Raw genomic sequence first — 24503 nt, forward strand, 5'->3', positions numbered from 1 at the left:
CTATGGCCTAACAGAGTTTGAACCCTGACAGAGAAATAGTGAGGACCAAACTGAGGGCCTGGGAAGGTCTGTTCAGTGGAAACCACTTAGGGGAGGAGATTCCAGATTCCAGGAAACGAGCCATGGAGGATGACATTCCAAGCAAAGTTGTGACAGCCAAGAAAATGTGGGAAATGAGGAGGTATTAATGGGCATATAATCAATCAAAGATGGTGGGGCCCAATGGAAAACGGGGACATAGTAACAGAGATATAACTATCAAAGATGGGCAGTAATTATTCAGTTCCAGGAGGATTTTCTGGAACCCATAGTCAGTTCCCAATTTCTATCTAGGGTCCTTTTATTATTTCTTAAAAGGTAACTATGTTAAGATATAATTCACATACCATAACAATTCACCCATTTTAAAGTGTACAGTTCAAAGTTTTAAAAGTATATTCACAGAGTTGTACAACCACTGCCACAATCAATTTTAGAACCTTTTCATCACTTACCTGGAGTTCTTGATTCTACAAAGTAGATGAAGAAATTGGGGAAAGAGCAACCAAGATGACAAAAGATTATAAGATAGGAATTGGGAGAAAGTGAGAAGAGACAGGATCCTTGAGTCTTGAGGATAGGAGGCTGCAAAAAAGCTCTGGTGCTTAAATTGGGAACTACTAAAAGAAGGAGATGTGACTTTTGTTTCCATTAAAGACAAACAAAACACTGGGCTCACTTACAGCAAAAAGGATTTAGGTAAAACATGAGAGAAAAAAGAAAACTTCCTGGCAATGTTTGTAAATTCCTGGGTTATGCTGTCCTTGGAAATAAGACCAATTTATGGAGTGAGATTTGAATAATGAATAAGTCCTTCCAGTTTTGTGTTTGTAAAATAATGAGGATCCTGTCAGGACTGGCAGAGTGCCCGCCCTTTCTGTGAGGTGGGGGTAGTCTTGCTGACCCCTGTTTACTAGAGAGAAGCTTCTAAAGGGCCCATAGCATGTCGAATGAATGACAGCCCTACGGATGGGTGAACAATGGTACCAAGTAAGTTTCCTGATAAGATCCGCCTCATGGTAGTAAATAAGAAAATGTGAGTGAGGCATCAGAAACCACAGCTACAGCTACAGATTCCTCTTTCTGATTGTTTCTTGATTGCACTCATTCATCAAGGACTTTTTGAGCCCCTGCTGTGGGCCAGGTGTCAGGCCCTAGAGATAAAGCAGTGGTTCTGGATCAAAGATGATGCTGCCACTCAGGGAACACTTGGCAATGTCTGCAGACGTTTTTGTTATCTTGCAGGAAGAGGTCAAGGATGTTACTGAATATCCTACAATGCATAGGACAGTCCTCGCCCCCCACAAAGAGAATCAATCATCCAGCCTCAACTGTGAATAGTGCCAAGATTGAGAAACCTTGAGATAAAGAAATAAGATTCGGTTCCTGCTGTCAAAGAATTCAGCCCCTGTTCATTGTGATGTTTCTAAATGTGATTTGAAAGGAGTCCTAATAACAATTTTTGCATTTAAAAAAATCTTCAAGTTCCTTACTTGAAGAGACCATAAATTGGGAAAATCCACTTTCCCAATACCATCCTGGACTGACCACATGGAGCTATAATGTAATAAGGGTTTATTACATTCTTACTAATTGCCTGGCTTACCAAACTTTAGATTTAAAACATTATTAAGCAGGGGGAGGACTGTTTCCTGGTGGCCTTTATCATCTTTATTAGCAGAGTGAGCCTACAGGTGTTTTTTTGTTTGTTTGTTTGTTTTTGTTTTTGTTTTGTTTTTTATTTTTTTTTGGCAGGGTCATCTTGCTCTGTTGCCCAGGCTCGAGTGCAGTGGCGCCATCTCACTACAGCCTGGACTTGCCAGCTCAAGTGATCCTCCCACCTCAGCCTCCCAAGAAGCTGGGACTATAGGCGTCACCATGCCTGGCTAATTTTGCGTGTGTGTGTGTGTGTGTATGTGTATGTGTGTGTGTATATATATATAGACACACACACACACACACATATACACACACACATATATATACACACACACACACACACACACACACACACATATATATATATATATATTTTTTTTTTTTTTTCTTTGTAGAGACAAAGTTTTGCAATGCTGCCCAGGCTGGTCTGGAACTCCTGGGCTCAAGTTATCCTCTTACCTTGGTCTCCCAAAGTGCTGGGATTACAGGTGTGAGCCACTGTGCCCAGTGGGTGCCTACAGTTTGATCTGAGTGTATACAAAGAATACATTTGGATGGAAAATAATCTACAAGTGGAATTAATAATAGTAAACCTCAACAGTTTTTCGCCTTTAACTCGAATTTGTTTGAAACCTCAGCAAAGCATAACTAAAATCTCACTTTACTTAGAAATCTCCTGGTCTAATAACACTTGCAGGTGGATTATTTGCAATATTTTGGAACTACTTCTTTCAAGCACTTATATATACTACTTACGATAGTGTCAACCAATATGGGTTAATTAAATTAAATGATCAATTTGTTAAAATAGCACCCTAAGGACCTCAACTACACCCTATTTTGTCTTGCTGATGTGGGAGGTGAGTTATTTGACCTGGTGGTAGTGAGTCGTGGAAAATTGCCTTTTTTCTTTAATGAGGAGTAAAGTCTGCTCAAATGACCTCTTATGCTTTTTTCCCTGCTGTTAAAAGTTTTCAGCTTAGCAGCTTTTGAGTGTGGCTTTTAGAGGCTTGGCTTCCCCACTCTTCAGCTTGAAATCACCCCCTCACCATTGTGCCAAGTGCTCTGGGCATTCCAGCTAACTGAAACGGTCTTGAAAATAATTGAAGAAAAATCCGTAATTCAGACTCTCTGCTAATTCATCCTGGCTTTTGCCCCTAAAGAGTCCAAATTCCTGTGGGTTCATTGGGCTTTAGACCCAACATTTAAGACTATGACAAGTACATAGTTTTGAGTTGTTGGCGCTTAAAATCTGAAAGCAGAAAGCTCTTCTGAGCCTCAATTTCCTCACTTGTAAAATGAATCTAAATCCTTTCCTGTCCTGTTGTATTAATTATACTCCTTATGAAGATAATGAGTCTATTGCCATATTCTCTCAGTAATTGGCTTCTCCCTCTCTCCCTGTCTCTCTCCTTCCTTCCTTCTCTCCCTCCTTCCTTCCTTCTCTCTTTTTGTTTGGAGTTTTTACTGTTGTAAGCATATTTTTTCATGCTAAAAGTGTGAGACTTTTGCCTTTCAATCTAAACAAATCTTTGACCTCATTTCAGAATATTCTACTCAATGTCAAGGACTTCCGTGGTTAGGACAGTGCCTGTTCCTTCTTTAAATCTTTCTCTTTTTTCCCTCTTTAGATCTACTCGTTTTTCCTCTGCCAGGATGATCACTACCCACAGACACAGATCTTCACAACTTGCTCCAGTTTCTTACAATTTCTGAACTGAAGCCAGCTGAAGCCATCTTGACAAGTCTGAGCAAATTTGAACATTCCTGGTGACTAATCCTATTTCCTGAAAGGCTGATCTTTATTCTGGTTGGCCCAAAGCATTTTTGAAAGAGATGACAAATCAAGTCTTGAGGAAAAGCCTGCTGGAAATCCTGTATGGCCGAGACCTGAGAGTAGGTGAACTGGACATAGTTGTGAGGGGTGGGAGATAGGAGTGATCACAGCTGGCTGAATCAAGCAGAAAAACCACAGGGCCTGAGAGTGTGCTGGTGGCCCTCTTTGTGAGCCCTGTGGGGACCACACATCTCTGTCCAGGAACCATGGTTCTGGGCTAATGGCTTTTATTCAAAGGTTTGTGTGAAAGGTTGCATACTCCCGACTGGGGAAGGGGCATGGAGTTGAACCACCAGGGAACCTTAGGCTCACAGGGGCCACAACACAACAATGGGTGCTTTCCCTTCTCTTAATTCCTGGCCTGCTTATAGCCAAGCTGACTGGATCCCAGTTTCCACCAAACACCTGGGTGAGGGGCAGGCAGAGGGTGTTGCTCCCCCAGTAGCAAAACCCTGATCCCAACACAACACTCAGTGTGCAGCCTTCACAAAGCTCAATGGGCAAGCCTTCCAATGCCACAGCCAGTCCCCATTACAATAGCCTCCCAGTGTTGAATGGGAAGGATCATAAATGGATTTGGCTGGGGCGGGTAGGGAGGCATACCCCAGGAATTTATCCCAGGGATGGGAGTTGTCCCACACTGGCTCAACACCCAGGGTCGGCTGTGTAGCCAGCCTTTCTCACCCAGCCAGTGCCGCCGTCTCAAGTTGGGTGGGCGGCCTTCCTGCATCAGCTGATGGGGCCCGTGTCTTTATAATACACTGGGAAGACCTGCTGAGTCTCTGACTTTGAGGGGACAAACCTTGCTATTTGTAGAAGCTGAAAGGATGGCGTCTGGTTGATGCTATAGACTGGGACTAGTCAACCTGACAAGAAAAAGCTATCTGGTCACATTTTGAAAAAGAAATTTTAACAACACAGGAAAAGAACAGGAAAAGGGCTTCCCAGATACAACAAAGAGAAACATGCAGCTTGAGGTTTATAAGGTAATTACAGGCTACCATTGCCTTCCTTTTCTCTTGTATGTCACTTGGCTTTAAGCACTTGCTTCTAAAGGGCAAATGGCGAATTTTGTCCCCTTAAAGCCAGAGACTCAGCAGTTCTTCCCAGCATATTGCAAAGACACGGGCCCCATCAGCTGGTGCAGGAAGGCCACCCAGCACTGCAGTGGCAGGAGGAAATAACTGTAAGCATGGGGAAAAACAACAGCAGACGAATGGGAAACGCCGGTTCCCAGGCACCTTTGTGTTCCATTTGAAACCAGAAGACATGTGCTATGCTCAGGAAACATGGCCAGAAACCCACACTAGGAATAAAAATGGAAAAAAAGACTGTGCCACATAGATGCTGAAAGGATGGCGTGTGGCTGATGCTATAGACTGGGACTAGTTAGCCTGACGAGAAACAGCTACTTGGTCACATTTTGGGGAAAAAAAAAAAATTAACAACACAGGAAAAGAGCAGGAGAAAGAAAATTCACTCTGGGTGTATGATACAGGGCCAGCTAAAGCTGTAACCCTGTACACAGAGGGCCTGGTAATAAAAGAACAGTCTCACAACTGCTTTTCCTCCTGTTCATGCTCCCTGTAGCAGCTAGATACATACTAATTGCAAGAAGTGAAAAAAAAAAAAAAAAAAAAAAAAAAGAGCTTTAAGTTTAAAAGCAGGCATGCAATCATCAGTCTCTCGCCAGTATAGTTTCAGACACAAGTGTGCTGTGCCACCTAGCAGGTCTATTTTAAATGTACATTCACAGTTCCTCCCGTTCCTCATTTGTGTGGGTGGCCTTTGCTGTCAGGGTAGAGCTGCAGTCTCCTTCCACACGCATCGTTTCTGTCCATCAAGAAATGGCTTAACCAAGGCTTCTCAGCCTCAGCACAACTGACATCTCAGGTCAGATCATTGGGGGCCAGGGGCTGTCCTGTGTGTTATAGAATGTCTAGCAACATCCCTGACCTCTACCCACTAGATGCCAGTAGTAATCTCTCCTCTCAGCTGCGACAACCAAAAGTGTCTCCAGGCTTTGCCAGATATACCCAGGGGGTTAAAATCACCCCATTTGATAATCACCGAGCTGAACTAAAAAAGAATGACTTTGTCTTCTTTCCCTGGCTCCACCCTCAAAGATCTCTATCCAAGGCTAGGAAAATGTATGAGCCATCTCTTGATCCACCGGCCTGCGCCACTACTTCTGACTTGCAAGATTTTCCATCATTGAGAACAATGCTCGTACTGCCCTTGAAAAGAAGGGCATTTCCAACTAAACTTTTGGTCGGTGGGAAGGAAGCACGTTACTTTTTTGTTGTGAAACATTTGTCTGTCTTAGACTGTGGAAGGTCCAGGCACAGTATTCTATACACCCAAGAACTATATGAACTGAAAGGAGTCTCGGGCACTTGAAACTCACCTCCCTGTCTCTTTTCTTTGCCATTTATTTATTTATTTATTTAAGAAATGAAATAAAAAAACTCAAGACCAAAGTGGGAAATGACTTGCTCCAGGTCATCCATATTCCTAACCCTCCTTTTACTGGGGCATGGGGAAATATTTTCCAATATGCCTGAAAGGCTTAAGTCTCTAATCACGGATAACTTACAGCTTTTTACAAGCAAGAGTTTTGGCCAAATTATGCCAGTTAAGGAATGTAAATTTTATAAATAATGGAATACTGCAACCAATTAGTGCAAACAAACATTTATTGTGAAATATTCATCCTACCCTTTATTAGGTATTACATCATCAAAGCACTTTGTGGCAATGAAAATAGCTTTTTTTTTACCCCTCTAATTCACCCAATATTCCATTAAAGCTGCAAAAAATGTGCAATCTGCTTGAAAAATAGGTTGCTCTTATTTACTCATTTGTGAAAAGTCAAAAATTAAAAAAGAAAATGATACTAGCATACAGGGCCTCTAGAGCCAAGTCACCTTTCCATTTCCCAACTACTCCCCAAAATAATTAACAAAGATAATTTGTTTTAAATGCCTTTTTATAAAACCAATGCACCTTTCCCCATATTATAATCATACAAATTTTAAAAAGCCGTTATTTACTTTCTTGGAAAAAAGGTGGCCAGCCGTTGTTTTTTGATTGGGAGCATGTGTATTTCCTGGGAGTTCACTTTCTTTAACTTTATGCTCCGGTTTTTGATGGGTTTCCTAAGGGGCTCTGCATTTCCCATGGACTCTTCCCCTTGGCTGTTGATGTCATAGCCCTGAAGCACGGAGTCTTCTCTTTTGAAGGAGAAGTTTTTGGTGGACACCCCTGAGAGGCCTTTGATCTTGCCACAGAATATGGTAGGCACAGCATCTTCGACTGAGACAATGACCTTGGCTGCCTGGGACTCGCCCACCATCTCAATGTTATTTTCAGTCTTGACCTCGCTGCTGGCATGGTTGGGCTGGCTGAGCATCTCGGTGGCGGCATCACTGCTGCTGATGTGACTATCTATCATGGCTGGGGCCTCATGGGACGTGGTAGGGGCAAAAGAAATTTCCATGCCACTGGGAAGTTTCTCCATCACTGTGTGACCTGAGCTGTCCACTGATGCACCACTGTCATACAGTGTCTCAGGGGGAGGCTCGGATTTCCGGTGGGCTGCCACTGACAGGTCTAGGGCTGCATCTTCCTGGAAGATTGGGGGACTGACTTCGCCAGCCTTGAGCCAGGGCACTGACTTCATGGAGAGATCCAGGGCCTCATTCTCACTTCCCATCTTAATGACCGTGTGGCGGCTGAGCTGGAAGTACTCCTTAGGCTGGAGGATGTCAAAGGGCTTCAGTTCATCTTTTTCCAGAGGGGTCTGGGTGCCTTTAAAGGGGTGCAGGCCAAAGGAAGATGGCGGTTTGGGGAAACTGGAGCTGAACTTGGATTCAGAACTCTGAGGCACCGGGATGGGGATGGGAATAGGGACTGGCACAGGCAAGGGGACGATCACAGGATACGGCACCAAGAGGGTGGCTGGTGGGACCAGGGGGGACAAGGGAGAGCTAAAAGGCTGGGGGGGCACAGGGGCATAGCCAGGAGGAGGCTGACAAGGTGGGGGCCCAAGAGTGCCCTGAGAGGGAAACAAATTCTGGAGCACAGCTTCAAATGGCAAAGTGGGCTCCTGCGGTTGGCTGGGGATCCTCAGGTCCAGGAGCTGGGGCTGGGCCTCCGAGTCCTCCGCTCCCTGGAAGAGGTTGTTGTGGATGGTATTGGAGGAGCATGGGGCCTCCTGTGGCAGGACCAGAGGGGAGTTGAGGTGCTGAAAGACGTGCTGCTCCAGCACCACGGGCAGTTGCACGGGGCCCTGGGTGGTCATGACGTAGGTGGCATTGCCATTGGGATTGAGCTCTGGTGCGGAGCTTCCCTCCACCTGCATGTGAATGGGCATCACCACTGGGCTCTCCCCGAGGCACAGGGGCTGCAACACAGTGGCTGCCACCTTCAGAGCCATACCACTCTGAGACTCGGCAGGGGGGTTCAGAATGGATGGGGCTGGCACGGTCACCAGGGCCTTCTTTACCAGGTCAGTGGAGTTGATGTTCCAGGCCTCAGTGGTGATCAGTTGAGCCATGCCATTCTCCAGTCTGTTATTAGCCAAGGCAGGAGGGGAGTCAGTCATGTCCATGGAGAGGTTCTGGGACTGCAGGTTGTCCATCACTCAGCTCTGATGCCACTTGGCCTGCAACACAGAACATACAATATGACTCTTCCTGAAAAGACTGTTTATAATTGCCTTAAGAGCTCTCTCACGTCTTTAGAAAGTTTTCACATTTTAGTTAACCAGGGAGCATAACCCATCTCTCTATGTATATATTCAGGTTATAGATATCTCCTAATATATGCAAACACACCCACATGATCATCTATGCTTGGAGAATCCCAATTTAACAGCTGATTAAGCTATAAATGCAGATGATGTAATCAGTAAATAGCCAAGTGAGGTTAAACCGGGCATTTTTTAAGCCTAATTCTCAGCTTATATGTTTAGCCTTCAACAAAAACAAACTTTCAGTCCACATTGCTATGTCAGACAGTTAAGATATGCAGAAATTTGACTCGTTCAAATTCAAATAAGCAGTGAAGACTTACTTTCCTTTACAGAAAAAAATAACGCCTTGTCACATTTGAATATGCTATGACTATGGAAAATGGCATTTTAAATACTCTGTAGCAATCATTCTTCCAAAACAGGTTTGATAAGGAAGAGCAGTCCATTTACACAAGGGTCATTACAGTTGTCTCTCTGTCTCCCACTGACCAACGACATTCCCATTTCTCCCAATAACAGCAAAATCCATTCCCCAGGGCAAGGTGAAGATGGGATGATGACTCGCATAAATGGTCATTGGGTCCACTGTCATTTCCCCAATCAGTTCATCTATCTGATCTGTGGCCTCTCCTAATATCTAGCTGCCAAGAGGAAGAGGGCATTGATGAACCTAGGGCTGGGGAGATGGAACACTTGTTGGAAACGAAAATCCTCAAAGGTCAGGCACACTTTCTCAATGTCCTTGGCACCTCCCACAGACCTCTGGCCACCTCTTGAGAGGCCAAAGGCACCTAGCGCGTGTGCTTCCTGGAGGAGGCAGGGCTGCAGATGTGATAGGTCTCTCCATGGAAACCTGTCCATATTTTGCCTCGTTACCATGGAGAAGGCAGGCACCATGTCTAACTCAGGGATCTGAGCAGCCTTGGAGTCTGGTTGGGCTCAATAATAATTCAATAATCCTCAGTTTCACTGGGCAGGCCTTGGGCAACTGAGATTTTTGACCTCACCTATCCCAACTGCCTAAACTTTAGTCCTGTGGCCAGTTCGTCGTCCTCTCTCCACCCCAAAATTACCAACACAACCTCCAAAACAAGAAAGAGAGGCAGCCCGGCACACTGTGGGGTTAGAAATAAACAAACGAGGCCAGGTGTGGTGGCTCATGCCTGTAATCCCAACACTTTGGGAGGCTGAGGTAGGCAGATCATTTGACGTCAGGAGTTCGAGACCAGCCTGGCCAACGTGATGAAACCCTATCTCTACTAAAAACACAAAAATTAGCCGGGCGTGATGTCACACACCCGTAGTCCCAGCTACTCTATTCCAGAGGCTGAGGCAGGAGAATGGCTTGAACTCAGAAGGCGGAGGTTGCAGTGAACCAAGATCACGTCACTGCACTCCAGCCTGGGTGACAGAGCGAGACTCCGTTTCAAAAAAAAAGAAAAAAAAGAAAGAAAGAAACAAATGATGTCTCACTACAGTAAGGCAGCTTTAACAAATGAACAACTCTGTGGTATTTCCAGGCAATCAGAATGTGTTAAATGCACAGAACAAGGAGTTTCTCTGAGGCAGGAGGAGAGGCGGGGAGGGAAACGATGCTGTGCAAACAGCTTTGTGGAGAATGACTGGTGGGCCACACTTTTGGCAGGATCCAGAGCGTGTCTACCTCTGGAAGCCATGAGGTGACCCAGCATGCTGGCCAGTAACCCCCATGGGACAGAGTTGGGAGGCAGCCTGGCCCCAGGGAGGCTGAGGGGGCTCGCCCTAGCTGAAGGATCTGGTTCTTTATGAGTGAAGCCTGATTCAGCCCAGAAGACGCCATGCCTCTAAGATGCTTTTTTAAATTATTATTTTATTTATTTATTTATTTATTTATTTATGTGAGAAGGACTCTTGCTCTGCAGCCCAGGCTGGAGCACAGTGGCGCAATCTTGGCTCACTGCAACCTCTGCCTCCTGGATTCAAGTGGTTTTTCTGCCTCAGTCTCCCGAGTAGCTGGGACTACAGGCGCACACCACCATGCCCGGCTAATTTTTGCATTTTTAGTAGAGATGGGGTTTCACCATGTTGTCTGGGGTCATCTTGAATTCCTGGCCTCAAGTGATCCTCCTGCTTCAGCCTCCCAAGTGCTGGGATTACAGGTGTGAGCCACTGCACCTGGCCTCTAATACACCATTCATTCATACATGCATGTATGAATTCATTCATTCACTCATCCTGAGTGAAACAGACAAGGTTCTTGCTTTCATGGACATTATAGTCTAGTGGAGGCAACATGTATTTGATCAGAGATTTGCTAGCATGCAAAGGCATCAACGTTATACCAGGAGAGGCATCCAAATCAGCAGGACAAATATTTGTTGGCCACTTGTATGCAGCCCCAAGAAGGCCCTGAGAACCTAAGGCCAGATCCTTGTCCCTCACAGTGGCCAGAACCCTTGGGGAATGGTAAGAAAAGGCTGAAGGGAAGCTGCAGTAGGACTGGTGAGGACAACGGCAGCTACAGAAGTCAATACATGTTCTGTGCCACATTTGGTCTTCCTGTGGGGTTAGGATTATCCAGCTGTGAGACATCTTTCTCATAACAGCTGCATCTGTCCACCCTTGCAGAAATGGCAGCTTCTCTCCCTCCCTGTCTGCTTCTCTCAATCCCCTCCCAAAGGAAAGAAGGCAAACTTCTGGATGCCTCCTCCACCTGCTCCTTGCACACACCTTCAGCTTAGGTACCAGCTCTCATCATTTCCTGTGAAACCTCAATCCCTTCCCTGCCTGGCCTTGGTCTAGGCCTGCTAACATTCCAGAACAGTCCTGCTCAGAAAAGTGAAAAGAGGGTTTTGCCAGGGCAGGTGACCTCCCTCAGGCCCCTGTTCCTCCCACAGATAGCAAGAGCTACAACTCATTGAGCATCTGCTATTTGCCAGGCCCTCTGTAGAGAACAACCCAGCCAGAGGGGTCTTATAATTATGCCAATTTTGTTGGTGGAAAAACTGATTCTGCAGGGAGATTAAATAACTAGCCTAAAGGTACATAAAGGCTGGGCTTCCCAGGCTTCCCTTCGACCGTGAGAGCTGTGAAGGCCACGCCCCTCCATGCATTTTGTTTCCTGGCAAAAGCAGTCCCCACAGCCTCTCCTTCAACACTGAGTGCATGTGCCTGCAGACGCATGCAGGAAACAGTACGTGAGCATCACATTTCTTCAAAGTGGAGGCCAGGCCCTTCCTAGTAAAGTCATTGAACTATTGTTCTTTTTTATCCCACAAGGGGCCTCATCTGTCCCTCTGGTCACTGGAGTTCCTCCTGTCCTTGGGGACTGCAGCCCGAAGTGGCTATGGTTCTGTTACTGGAAGACTTGAGGGGCCTCCATCCTCTCAGCCTACTTCCGGTTACCCACCTATCCCCAGCCTGCCTTCCAGAGACAGGTGTCACATGGGTTGGAGGGCATCTCAGCACCAACGAGCTATAGACAGGCCCTTGCATCCCCTGCTGTGACTCAAGTCTCTGGGAACAAGGCTGAGGCCCAGTGAGATGAAGGACAGAGGACAGGCCAAGGTGTGGGTGGAGGGGAGCAGTATGCAGGATCTCAGGGCAGGAAAAACCCCTGGCCCAAACCTCACTTCCACCTCCTTCAACAGGATAGCTCCAGATCTGCCTGACTAGTCAGCCAAAGCAGGCCTGAGAGTAGCCCTGGGCTTTTCCCTAGAGAGCTGCTGGCCCTGAGACAGACTTGCCTGCCTCTGTCTAGTCCCTGCCAAGTATGGCGCTGGCCCTGGGACACCCAGGCAAAGGAACATGAACTTGGCCTTCATCATGCACCCTCTCATCTCCCAGAAAGTCTCGTTCTATCTTTCTCTCTACATCTCCTCCTCTTGCTGTTCAACCTGCCAGCAAGCACCCTCCTCTGACTCTGAGTCAGCAGCTGAGGTGGTCTGGGTGCATCTAGTGGGAGCATAGTGGGTGTTGCTGCTGCAGGGGCTAGTACTGGAAGCCTCAGCGATGCCCTAAGAATACAAAACCAGCTCATGAATTGAGGGTTCAAAGGGTGAGTCTGTGTCCCTAAGGACAAGCCAAGTAGCCAGATAATGACTGGAGAGAAGGTAGAGGCCCATCTCCCCACTCAGCCAAGCTGCTGATTAGCTTGGGCCTAAGGTGGGTGGGGGACCGCTTCAAATCAAGGAACATCACAGGAGCCAGCTGATGCTCAAGCCCAGGAGGCATGAATTTCTTCAGAGGCGACAGGGAACATTTTGTTTGGGTTTTGCAAAACATTTTCACGTGGGTTTAAATGAGGGCACCCATCCATTCCGCCTGCTCCTATTATCCCTGGGGGTGTGGGAGTGGAGGTCACTAAACCATGGCAGTGTGGCTGGGTAGGAAGTGGGCAACCTGGATTTTCAAGTTGCTGGAGACCCTGGAGACCTCGATGTCTTGGTCTGCAGCCAGTTGCTAGGGCCTCAACCCCGTGTAGCCCATGTGCACCCTGTATGGAGACAGTGGGGAAAAGACTCAGGGCCCAGGACAGATGAAGAGGTGGGGAGGCACTGGGAGAGTAGCTCTGCTTGCAGACTTTTGGGGTATATTAATCTGTTCTCACACTCCTATGAAGACATACTTGAGACTGGGTAATTTATTATATTAAGAAAAGAGGTTTAATGGACTCATGGTTCTGTGGGCCATACAGGCTTCTGCTTCTGGGGATCAGAAAACTAACGATCATGGCAGAAGGTGAAGGGGAAGGAGGCACATCTTCACGTGTCTGGCAAGAGGTGGGGGGAGGTGCCATACACTTTTAAACAAGCAGATTTCGTGAGAACTCTATTGTAAGAACAGCAAGAGGGAAGTCCTATGGTCCAATCACCTCCCACTAGGCCCCTACCTCCAACACTGGAGATTACAATTTGACATGATATTTGGGTGGGGATACAGAGCCAAACCATATCATGGGGTCACAGAACTGTTATCTGAACCCCTCATCTAATTATTGCAAAGATCTAATTATACCAGAGGCCGGTCTCCCCAGGGTCTGACCATTAGCCTGGAGCTCTCTCCCACCTCAGCCTTCACCCAGCCAACTCCTGCTCATCTGTCTGACTTAAGGGGTTCAGCTCTAAAGTTGTTTCTTCTGAGATCAACCCCCACCCTCACTGGGCTCCCAAAGGACCCCAACTTGACTTTATCTAGTCCTGACTCTGCCCAGCCCATACTGGGATTTCTTATTTACTTGTTTCTCCAGGAGAAGGGGATAGTCTCCCACCTCATATCTGGCACTAGTAGGTGCTTAGGAAATATATTCTGGATGAATTGGTGCACGAATGAACACCTAAGCCTTCCTGAGCCTGGTGTTCTCATCCTCATCCTCTTGTCGCAGGCACACCATTTATACACTCATGGTGTGTCAAGGTGGGCAGGGACATTAAAGCTGACATCTCCTCAAGACTCTTGCTGACCCTTTTTACTGATGAGTAAGCTGCAACTCAAAAAGGCTGACTGAAAACTTACACAAGGCCACTTCTTACAGAGGTCACGAGGCTCTTGTTTCGGGAAGAGCAGAGGATCAGACCCGCAGGTGACATGGTGGGAGAACATGGCAGCCACTCACCTTCACCAGCCATGGGAGACTCCGATAGTTCAGTGTTAAATGTCCACAACCAACAAATAGGTGGATTTTAGGACTTGGAGAATAGCCTAAATTATCTGAGAGGTCAAGTATTTTGCTTTTTAAATTAAGCCATCTATCAAGGTAAGTTTCTTCCCCTACAACAATCACATCTTAAAACATAGCTGAAAATCCTCTCAAGATATGTGTTTTCCAACTGTAAAATATCAACAGCTTTGGTTTCTATGGAGTGTGGAGGCAGCTATCAATTATTTCTAGTCAAAGTAGGACTGTCTACCCAAGCTTGTCCAACTCATGGCCCAAGGGTCACATATGGCCCAGACAGCTTTGAATGCGGCCCAACACACATTTGTAAACTTTCTTAAAGCACTACGAAATTTTTTTTTGCAATTTTTTTTTTAACTCATCAGCGATCATTAGTGTATTTTAGGTGTGGTCTAAGACAATTCTTCCAATGTGGCCCAGGGAAGCCAAAAGATTGAATACTCCTGGATGCCCTTGTTGCTCAAAGTGGGGTCCTTGGAGCAGCAGCAGCAGCAGCACCCAGGATCTTGTTAGAAATACAAATCTCAGGCCACAGCCCAGACCCACTGAATCAGAATCTGCCTTCCAAACAGAGCCCCAGGAGATGTGTATGCACATTGAAGTCTGAGAAGTGCTGGTCTACCACTGGTTCTCAGATTTTGCTATTCATCGGAGTAATCTGGAGCTTAAAAAAAAAAAAAAAAAAAAAACCATGCCTAGGTCCTACCCCTAAGACTGAGATTTAATTATTCTAGGATGCAGCAGGTGATTCTAATGTACAGTGAGGCTGTAGACCCTTAATCTAAAGGCCAGAACACATGACTGCTGGTCTGCTGACCTTCTCAATGGCCCATCTTCCTTCTTACTTCCCAGAAAAGACTGAGGCTATCAACACACCAAACTCCCGCCTCTTCCCCGGGGCCCCTGCAGTGTCTCCCTATGTGCCCCCACCCCCAGGAAGACGTGAGATGGCTCTCCCTCTTGCAAGGCTGACTTCCCAGAGACCTCTGCTAAGAATCTTGCCCCTTCCATCCGTGCCCTATTCTCAGTCTATTTTGTGCTTTCCATCCAGTATTTAAATCAAACCTTCAATGACTAACCTAATTCTACATAAAAATCACCAGCCACTCTCTATGAGCCAAGTAAGAAAAGCATAATTTTCATCATTTAATTCTATACGTACATGGTTTTACCATTCGGGACTTGAGATGCACTAAATATCTAAGAAGTAATTCCAACTGGGTAACAACTGGTCTTTCTCTCCCAATAGGGTATAATAATTGTCAATTACTTGCCCCAGTGATTAAATTTTCTAAGCTTTAAACATCAGCACAGGGCCTTTTTACCAAAGCTGTGAACATAATTACCACATGAATGTAGTCTCAAATTGGTTAAAATATGAAGAATACACAAAATAGTCACCTGCCTTATGGTTGATTGCCTTTTACATCCAGAGGTCTACACAGCCCTCTGAAGGGAATATGAATGCCCAGATTAGCTTTCGAGACGAGTTCCCTGAAACGCTAATTTATTTATGAAAACAGTAGTGACCACAAACATTGCAACTGGGACTAAACTTCATGAGGACGGACAGTGGCTATGGAGAAGATCTGTTAGGGAGGACAGAGTACAAATATTATCTCTGATCTGATATTTGTGAAAAATAGGAGAAGTGGAGCCAAGCATCAGAAACTGGCCATAAACAGCAGGAGAGCCCAAGGTCTTCCCAGGGAGAGGAGGTAAGGTCATGCCCTGAGGTATCATAAAACTTATTTATGTTTGTTTTATCATCTCATCTTTTTTTATTCCTGTTTTTTATTTTATAGTGTATGTAATAAATATAGGAAGGCATATAAATCTAATTATATGTGTGTGTGCATGTGTGTGTGTTAAGGGGAGTGTTCACATTTTTTTTTTTTCTAACAGGAGTGCGAGAATGAAAACATTGCAACTCAGCAGGAGAAATGAAGCTCTCAGGGCCCAGGGAGACTTCCAGGGTGCCCCTACCTGAACAAGTCTCAGTATCACTGGCCCAGCCCACCCCTTCTGGGTTTTTTGTGTTTTTGGGGGGAGAGTCTCACTCTGTTGCCCAGGCTGGAGTACAGTGGTCCAATCATTACTTACCGCACCCTCAACCTCCCAGGCTCAAGCAACCCTCCTGCCTCAGCCTCCTGAGTAGCTGGGACTACAGGTGTGTGCCACAATGCCCACTTGATTTTTACTTTTATTTTTGTTGAGACTGGAATCTCACTATGGTATTCAGGCTAGTCTTGAACTCCTGGCCTCAAGTAATCCTCCCACCTCGACTTTCCAAAGTGCTGGGATTACAGGCATGAGCCACCATGCCCGGCCCCACCCCGCTTGTTTTCAAGAGCAGGAACCTGAGGCTCAGAGGTGAAGTGACTTGCTCAAGTTCACACAGCATAGAGTACACTGACTCCCAGACCCATGCTCCTTCCTTAAAGGCACATTACCCCACCTGTTGCCTCTGTTTCACATTTCAAAAGATGTTGAGGAGCACTTGAGTCTAACACACAAGCTATAGAGTTAGCACAGTCAGTCACCCAGGATTAGAACATCTTTATTGGAACCAGCATCTAATGCCAAAGTATGTGGGATGGTTTGATTCAACCAACAAAATGTCAAAAAGTTTGATAGGTGAGGAGCTTGCTAAAAAAAAGAACCCCCCCCATGTCTTGACTCAGTGATACCTAATAGATAAGTCATTGAAACGAAGAGATTCAGGACACACATGAACTTTTCATGACTGTTGGAATGTTGTTTTATACATCTGGGACTCAGTTTCCTCTTTTGTAACATGGGGGACTGCCCTACTCTCACTCAGGCCTCCTTGGAGCCAGTGGTGCCTGCTGGGGAGGAGTCAAACCTAGCCTCCCAGGAGCTGCTGGAGGAGGAATTGCTGTGGGCCCCAAAGGACGGGCAAGTGGGAAGACCAAGGAGGAATTGGAGGGAGGACACCACCAGCTCCCAGGCCTAGTTTTCCAAGCCTCTGCTACCTTCAGCCTGCCCACAAAGGATCTATGATGGGTTTGGGCGCCCACACGGGCCTGACTGCAAGGCTGGAATATGGAACTAGATTTGTGTCCATTAATTTTTATTCATTCTTTAAAAAATGATGTGGGCACCTACTATGTGCCAGGCATGTATCTCCTATTCCTCCAACCTGATACCACTTTCTTTGTAGGCAGGTTGCCATCTCTCTTGGCTCTATTCTCAAGATATTAACCAAATCTATATTATCCCAGGATTATCTGCTTTTAACAGGGCTCCTTCAAGGCTCACATTTCCTGCAGAGGTATAGGAGTAAGTCTCTAAGGGAAGAATGCCAGTCCCTAGACAGCTGGAAGGGGTGATGTTGGTGCAAGGATCTCAACAAATGTCTATTTTCTAGAGATGGCTGCTCCTGATACTAACAGGAATGAACTGCCTTCCTCAGGTCTTGGCGAACCTCAGCATCACAGAAGAAAATCATAAAGAGCTGCTGGTGGTGGTAGGGGACACTCACCTGGACAGGGGACTGTGAGAGTCAGAAAGCGTCCATCCCTGCATTGGGCCAATGCCCTACAGTTCAGTTGGACACTCAGAACCCCAAGCACCCTCAGGTGCTGCTGCTGGAGCAGCCATCTCATGCAGGAGCTCAGGTCACATTTAAGGTCTTGGGCCAAGGTCTATCATCTTAAAGAGCTATGATTTTTGGACATTTTCCTGACAACAAAGAAACCTCTTAAATTTGGAACAAAGAGGAAGAAAAAACCTGCCTCTGGAAGAGAAAATACTTCTAATTAGATTGAGATACAAAGGTTAAATTTTTGTTCTGGGAAAAAGACTGTTTATAATCCTGTGTCATTAGCAGGACATTTTCCAGAGACCAGTGTGCCAGAAATAGACCCTCTGAGGGGTCACTGGAAGGAAGGGGTGCAGATTTCTGAAGTATAAAGAACTGGAGTTCAGTTTCACCTTTTTCTAATGCATGTGAATCCCTTGCCACCCTTTGCCATGGAGACAGTGCCAGCCTCACCCTGGGCACTGGGCCCCCTATGAGAGTGGTTAGGAGTATAAGGTTTGAACTTAGAAAGGCCTACGTTCAAACTTCAGCTCTGCCTAATTTTGCTAGCTGTGTGACCTGGGGCAAGTAAGTTCTCAGCCTCAGTTTCTCTCTGTGTAAAATGAGGATTAAAAAAAGACCTGTCACATTGGGTGGTTGTAATGATTAAAGGAGATAAGCTAAGTAAAGTACTTGGCACAGTGCCTGACACAGAAAGTGTTCAGTAAATCATGGCAATTATCAATGTCGTCATCATCACTGGTACCATCATCAACATCATTAGCATCATTGTTGTCACCACTGTCGATGCAGTCTTCATCTTCACCATCATTCTCATTGTCAGTGCTATCATCATCATTGTGTCATTGGCATCATTGGCATCATCAGATCCACCCGCCATATTTCTTGTGAGCATCTTGAGTAGTATCACCCATGCTCTCTTTGCACCTGAATGGGTTTATACATTCGCAACCCTGTTTATTCAAAGATTCATTTAAAAATCAGCTACTAGGAACTAAGAAGGCACTTACCATAGGATTGGTGTTACACCTGATGGCAAGGTTTCCAGGTCAGCCCACAAAAACCCACCTAACACCCAACGTAGCTGAAATGAGCATTTGAAGTGAAAACAGAAAACAATGCTCTCTCAATATTAGACATTAAATACGGTGGGAAGACAAATAAATACAAAAATCTATTTTTTATTCAAACTGAAAGGCTGGGGGAGAAAGAAAAGGTGGCCAGAACCTTTTGTATCTTGAATATGAACTCGTGAGCACTTTTAAGGGTTCTGAAGTTACTGCTGATTGACCGCACATAATTTCACTTCATAGCCTTCAGTTTTCCTTCTCCTTTGCACAAGAGCTTAAGTAGCTCTCCTCTCCTACTTTTCAGTGGTGATGAAGGTCATTTTCTCACTCACAAAAACATGGAAGAAGTGGAAGCGGAGAGGACGAGGGTAAGGATAAGAAGGAGAGAGAAAGCAAAGAGCCTTTTTGAGGTAACTAGGCAAGAGTCAAAGTAGAGAAGACTCAAAAGTTCGTGTAGATCCAAAGGAAAGATTGGTTAGCTATAACAGAAGAGTGAAAGAACACAGAGAAACTGAGGAAAGCTGTGAGGAAAACACTGAATGAGAGTTACTCAGCTGGCCACAAGGGGATGCTGTAATCTGCAATAGCTTGGTTGCAGGACAGCAGGGTGAAGGGAGAGACAGGACTGGAACTTCTTAGCACAGTGAGGACATGGTAAAAAAATAAAATATAGCATTGTTCACAAGTTTGAGTACTGCAAGTACTTAGGGAAGGTGCTCCAAATTTGGGCAGAACTTCTCCTATGCCTCTAAAATCATCAAACACATTCCCTTGTGACTTGGTTGAGTTATCAGTTTCAGGAAAAAAAATCTAAATGTACCTTCTTTCTGTGTCTAATATTTATTTTTTCCTACCCGCCCAGCTTCCCCAACCCCTCCTTGGACAGTCAGAATTAGGTTTCTCCCATCAAAATTGGGTTTTCCAGAAAGAAGCTGATAAACTCATTCTCATTGAGGTGCATGACTGATAAGGCTGAAGTATTATGTTCCTTTATTGGTATAATAAAGATAATCCAGCCAGTAATAAAGCTATAGACAAAGAAATGAAACTATAATTGAGACATTTCAGATACTGGTCATGGGGAGGAACCTTCCTAGCAGTCTTGAAATTTCTCCATAGAGACAAGAGCCTACAACTATGATTAAGTTTGCTGGGCCCATTGGGAGGCACCTGAGATCAAATAAAGGGGACAGGGGCTTGACCTTGACCCTTAAGTACTCAGAACTAAGGAACGACATGAATGTGAGTCAATTATTCATCCCTTTATAGACACAATCAGCAAGCACTTATTGCTCACCCAACATGAACCTCCTGAATATGTGCCTCCCTGGTGCAGAGATTTTAGCAGCATCCAAAGTTTTCCAGGGCCCTGTTACTGAACTGGCTACCTCCTTAAACGCTGGTTTCTGTCTTACCAGGTTTCCAGGCAGAAGTTAGGGCTCTCCGCCCATGCACAACACGCTATTGCAGTGCTACAGCCACAATGGCAACTTCATGATCATCATCAATCATGTTCTTTGAACCATTACCAACGATGGCGATGAACAGGGCGAGGGGAGTGAAGAAAGGAGGCTGTTGGGTTTTGGTGAACCCAACTAGCTAGTTGTCTTAGCTTGGGTTTCCCCACAAACAGACACTAAGGCAAGGATTAACTGAAAATAATTTATTTGGGAGAAGATCCCAGACAACACCAGTAGAGGAGTGAAGTGGTGAGACAAGGAAAGCAAGGAAGCCAATTTATCAAACAAGTTACCACTGTGGGCAACTGAAGCTCAATTCCACTGGGGAGACCTCAGAGTCACCCCAACTGAGAGGCTAGGAAATTGGGGTGTTTATTCACCCGCCCCCATCCATCACTGGCCAAGGGCTGCTCCTGGAGGATACAGTCATTCCTTAGCACTTCCAGCTAGCCCAGCATGCAGATCTAGTGCGCTCCTGAGACAAAAACCAAAAACCAAAAATTCACACCTTTAGGGAGCGTCATGGATGTTTGCAGTAAGTAGCATTTGGTGTATAAGAGGCCATTCTGAGCGGGAAATGGCAGGACACCGACAAATGTCTGCTACACCAGCCATGGCCTGGAAAGTCTCAATGCTTATGTGAATATCTAACTGTCATTAATTTAGGCCACCATGACCAAATGTTTCCCCAGTTGGTGACACCTTCTGTAACCCCTGTGAAGAAGACACTCCTTTATAATAACAATGTTCACACCACAGGGGAATCAGCTGGAAAGGGGTGTGACTCAAGATCTTATAAAAAAACAAGACACACAAGGGGGCCAGAGATGACTATCTTTCCAAAAGCAAAATGTTCAAGAGATGGTCAGCATAGCTAATGTGTTCCTTTGCTAAAATATAACTGGGGCCCTCCAGAAAGTTCTTTGAATCATATTTGTGCTGGCTGGAAAGCAAGATGTTCCTGGGATGAGTCACAGAGGGAGTTTCTTTTCTGGTGATCTTGTGTTCCAACTTGGGGACCAAAAATCAATAAATAAGCAAACACTACTTCACTTCATCAGCTGCATGCTGCCTAATAATAATAACAATAACCTCGACCCGAGAAGTAGAGACAATGCAGGAAGGAGAGGGTGGAGAGTACTCATCTTTCAGACAGGGAAGCTTCTTTCTGGAATTCTGTTTTGTCAAAAGCACCCTTCTGCCTAGAGGTGCAAGAGCAGAACAACATCCTCCGCAGAATCTTAGGGTTGGTGAGGCTTTTGAAGTCCTTAAAAATTCACTATATGTATCCTAAAGCAAGTATCATGGTTGGAGCTAATATAGCATAAACAACACAAAGTTGGGGTGGAGGGAGGAAAAAGATCAGCTGTACAACATCTGGCTAGTTAGCAATAACGATTATAGGTATTATTTCCTATTTTATTTGGGGGAAGAGTTCTAGAATGCATGTGTTTGCATGCATGCATGTGCGCACGTGCACGCGCGCACACACACACACACACACACACACAGTGGCCAAGCAGGAGTGAAGCCACCTGTTGTCCCTCTAATAGTCAAGGAGGATCCTCAAATCAGGATTCTCCCTCCTCACCTGTTCCACCTCAGGTATTTTCCATCTGAATTCCAGTCATCAAATCTTTATTGTTGCAGGTGACCTGTGAACTGGACCTTGCCACATGAGTAGGATTTTGGCGCAGGAGATGCTGGAATGTAGGAGGGTTTTCCAAAAGTGCAGGACAGAAGGAAAGGCAGAAGAGGACAGGTATGTCTGGGGCAGGCTGGTAGGTTAGGTGCCTGAAGTCCAGGGCTGGTGAGGGCTTAGGGGAGAGTCAAGAGTGCTTCAGACATTCTAGGGGTTATCTATTAGGTTGGTGCAAAAGTAATTGCGGTTTGTGCCATTCCTTTCAATGGTAAAAACCGCAATTACTTTTGCACCAACCTAGTAGCTCTTTTAAACAGTGTTCAGAATCACCCATCAATTAACCTTGTGCCCCAAAGGACTGACAACTCAACCGACACAATCTTGATGTTCTCTCAGGCTCTGATGAGCAGGAAGCCATCAATTCACTAGTGAAACCATTAGGTTGGGAGGAAAAGATAAAACGGTTTAATTTGCAGGGCTTTGCTAGCTCCTCCTCCTCTTTTCTTTCTCTCTCTTTCTCTCTTTCTCTTTCTTTCTCTCTTTCCCTTCCTTCCTTCCTTCCTTCCTTCCTTTCTCTCTCTCTCTCTTTCTTTCTTTCTCTCTCTCTTTCTTTCTTTCTTCCCCCCTCCCCTACTTACTCCCTCTCACACACACAGTGACAAGTTGATAATAATAAACCATTTAATAAGCATTTACCATGCATCCCACTAGGTATTTCACATTTATTTTCTCATCTCAGTTTCTCAGCATTCCCAGCAGACTGGTACCACCTTGGTGTGACTGGGTTTGTTGGATTGTTGCTTTCCACCCCGCCAACTCCCCACTCCCAGGAACTGAGCTGTGAATCCCCAGCGAATGGTTGTTTTGATGGGAGGGAGGGTCAGAGCTTTCCAGAACATGCACAACATTCACTGCAGGGAAGGCACTTCTGGGAGAGGTGGGGGGGAGAGAGAGAGCAAAGATTCCTGGTAGTGTGCAGAGAGCAGGTGAGAGTAGAGAAAGGCAGGAAGGAAGAAGTGGAGATGTCTTCGTTCGGTCTCTGACCAGAACCTAGGATTTCTCAGCCTACATCTGCACCTCAGGCAGGTCTGCCTAGCTTTGCTGTCTTGGCCCAGCCCTGCTTGGACTTCCCTCTCCACCACTAACACTGCAGCTAGTGACTATCGGCCCATGAAGGACACAGCTTGAAATAGGTGCTCCCTTTTGTTTTTGGAGCTCAATTCTCACTTCCCATACCTCTGGTCCAGCTTGCATCCCAGGTAGGGGTTCACTCGCATGCTTCCCAGAAATATTTCATCTGTGGCTGTTCACCAAACCCACCTCCTCTTCTTCCTGGACTACATTTCCCAGCCTCCCTTGCAGTTGGATGTGGCCATGTACCTGAGTTCTAGCAAAGGGAACATGAGTTGAAAGTGAGGGGCACCACTTCCAGGCCTGCCTCCTACAAAGCTTCCTTCCATATGTGATGCTCCAACCCTTTTCCCCTTCCCCTCAGCTTGATGCAAAAGGACCTTTTAGAAGTGCCCTGTTGAAGATAGTGGAGCCACAAGATGGAAGGGCCTGCATGCCTGAATCATGGCTTGGAGGGGAAAGGGCTACCTGCCATCAGGATAATCCATTTGGGGCTTTAAGTGAGTAAGAAATTGACTTCTATTGTGTTTGAGCCATGGTACTCTTTCAATGTGTCGGTAAGCAAAGCTAGCATTATCTTAAGTAACGCAGAGCTTCCTGGGACCCACCCTGTGCACAGTGCTGGGGGCAGGCAGGCTTGTCTCTGCCTGTTGGGAGCTCCTACTCTATTACTTCCACCAAGCTCAGAGCACCCCATAACCCACTGGCTTTCATATCAGTGACTTTCAAACCAGAACCTTAGAAGTAGCCCAAGTACTCAGAGCCCAATTCCAAGCTTCCACGTGCTAGCTTTTCTGCAGTAAATTCACCGAGCACCCTTGGCTGCTCTTCCTGACTTGAATAGTGTATTTACATGGGGTCAGGACCATCCTGTGCTCTGTAACTGCATAAATATCCACTGAAAGAGTCTGTTTCATTGGCATTCACAGAGCTGGCAGGGATAAGGGAGCTGCCTCCAGGAAGCAGGAAAAGGCAGAGTTTTCAGCAGCTTCATTCCCTGGAGCCCCACAGCTGCTCAGGTGGCCCTCACCCATGTGAGAAGGTGGGGGCTGTGGGAGGGAGAAGCAGCAGGTCCCTGGCACAACACAGGCAAACATACCTGGGAAGTTGGCACACCTGGCTTCTTGCCAGAGGAATCTGCTAGGACTGCAACCCCCTTCTCTCCTTGTACCCTTTGATGGTTTGCTGGTTTGCAGAGCAGGGAGGCCTGGATTTCTGCCCTCTCTCCACACTGGCTTCTCTATAGGAAAGGTCCCTGTAGATAGTCCTTTAGGGGAGTTAGCATCTATGGCTCAAGGATCTAGGGCCAGCTTTCTCCCTTGGTGCCCTATATAATTTATTTTCTAGGCAAAGGCTGCCCATTCAAAAGCATCCTCCTCCTCCACTGACTGCTGATGTTCCACCCCTAGCAAGCCCTTGCCTGTGTCCAACATTATTGCCCTCTTATTGGGTTCTTCTCCCAAAATGCTGGTTCTAAAGACACTGGGTCCTTGCCATATTGGAGTGACCAAACTGACACCATGGGGGCTCTTGTGTGCGAAGGGCCAATCCAAGTATCTTCTGTAACCTTCACAACCACCTGAGGAAGTAAGCAGAGATTGCCCCTATTTTATAGATCTAGAACCCCAGACCCACCTCAAGCCCTGCAATAAATGTCACAGCTGACTTGAACCCAGCCTCCCACCCCC

At 46.0% G+C, this 24503-nt stretch overlaps 1 protein-coding gene across 4 annotated transcripts in view; it reads right to left on the reverse strand.

Moving 5' to 3' along the window:
• Window positions 1-6213: 6213 nt before the first annotated feature.
• RAI2 (retinoic acid induced 2) overlaps window positions 6214-24503 on the reverse strand; it is a 60744-nt gene continuing 42454 nt past the window's right edge. For 3 of the 4 annotated variants that reach the window (XM_011995819.1, XM_011995821.1, XM_011995820.1), the window contains one exon: window positions 6214-8201. In XM_011995819.1, coding sequence (XP_011851209.1) covers window positions 6585-8177 — 1593 coding nt within the window. In that variant the 5' untranslated portion in view covers window positions 8178-8201 and the 3' untranslated portion in view covers window positions 6214-6584. The remainder of the gene's footprint in view (window positions 8202-24503) is intronic. The other variant, XM_011995822.1, reaches the window with a different exon arrangement.

The sequence above is a fragment of the Mandrillus leucophaeus genome, unplaced genomic scaffold (assembly GCF_000951045.1).
Source record: "Mandrillus leucophaeus isolate KB7577 unplaced genomic scaffold, Mleu.le_1.0 Scaffold499, whole genome shotgun sequence".
NCBI lineage: Eukaryota > Metazoa > Chordata > Mammalia > Primates > Cercopithecidae > Mandrillus > Mandrillus leucophaeus.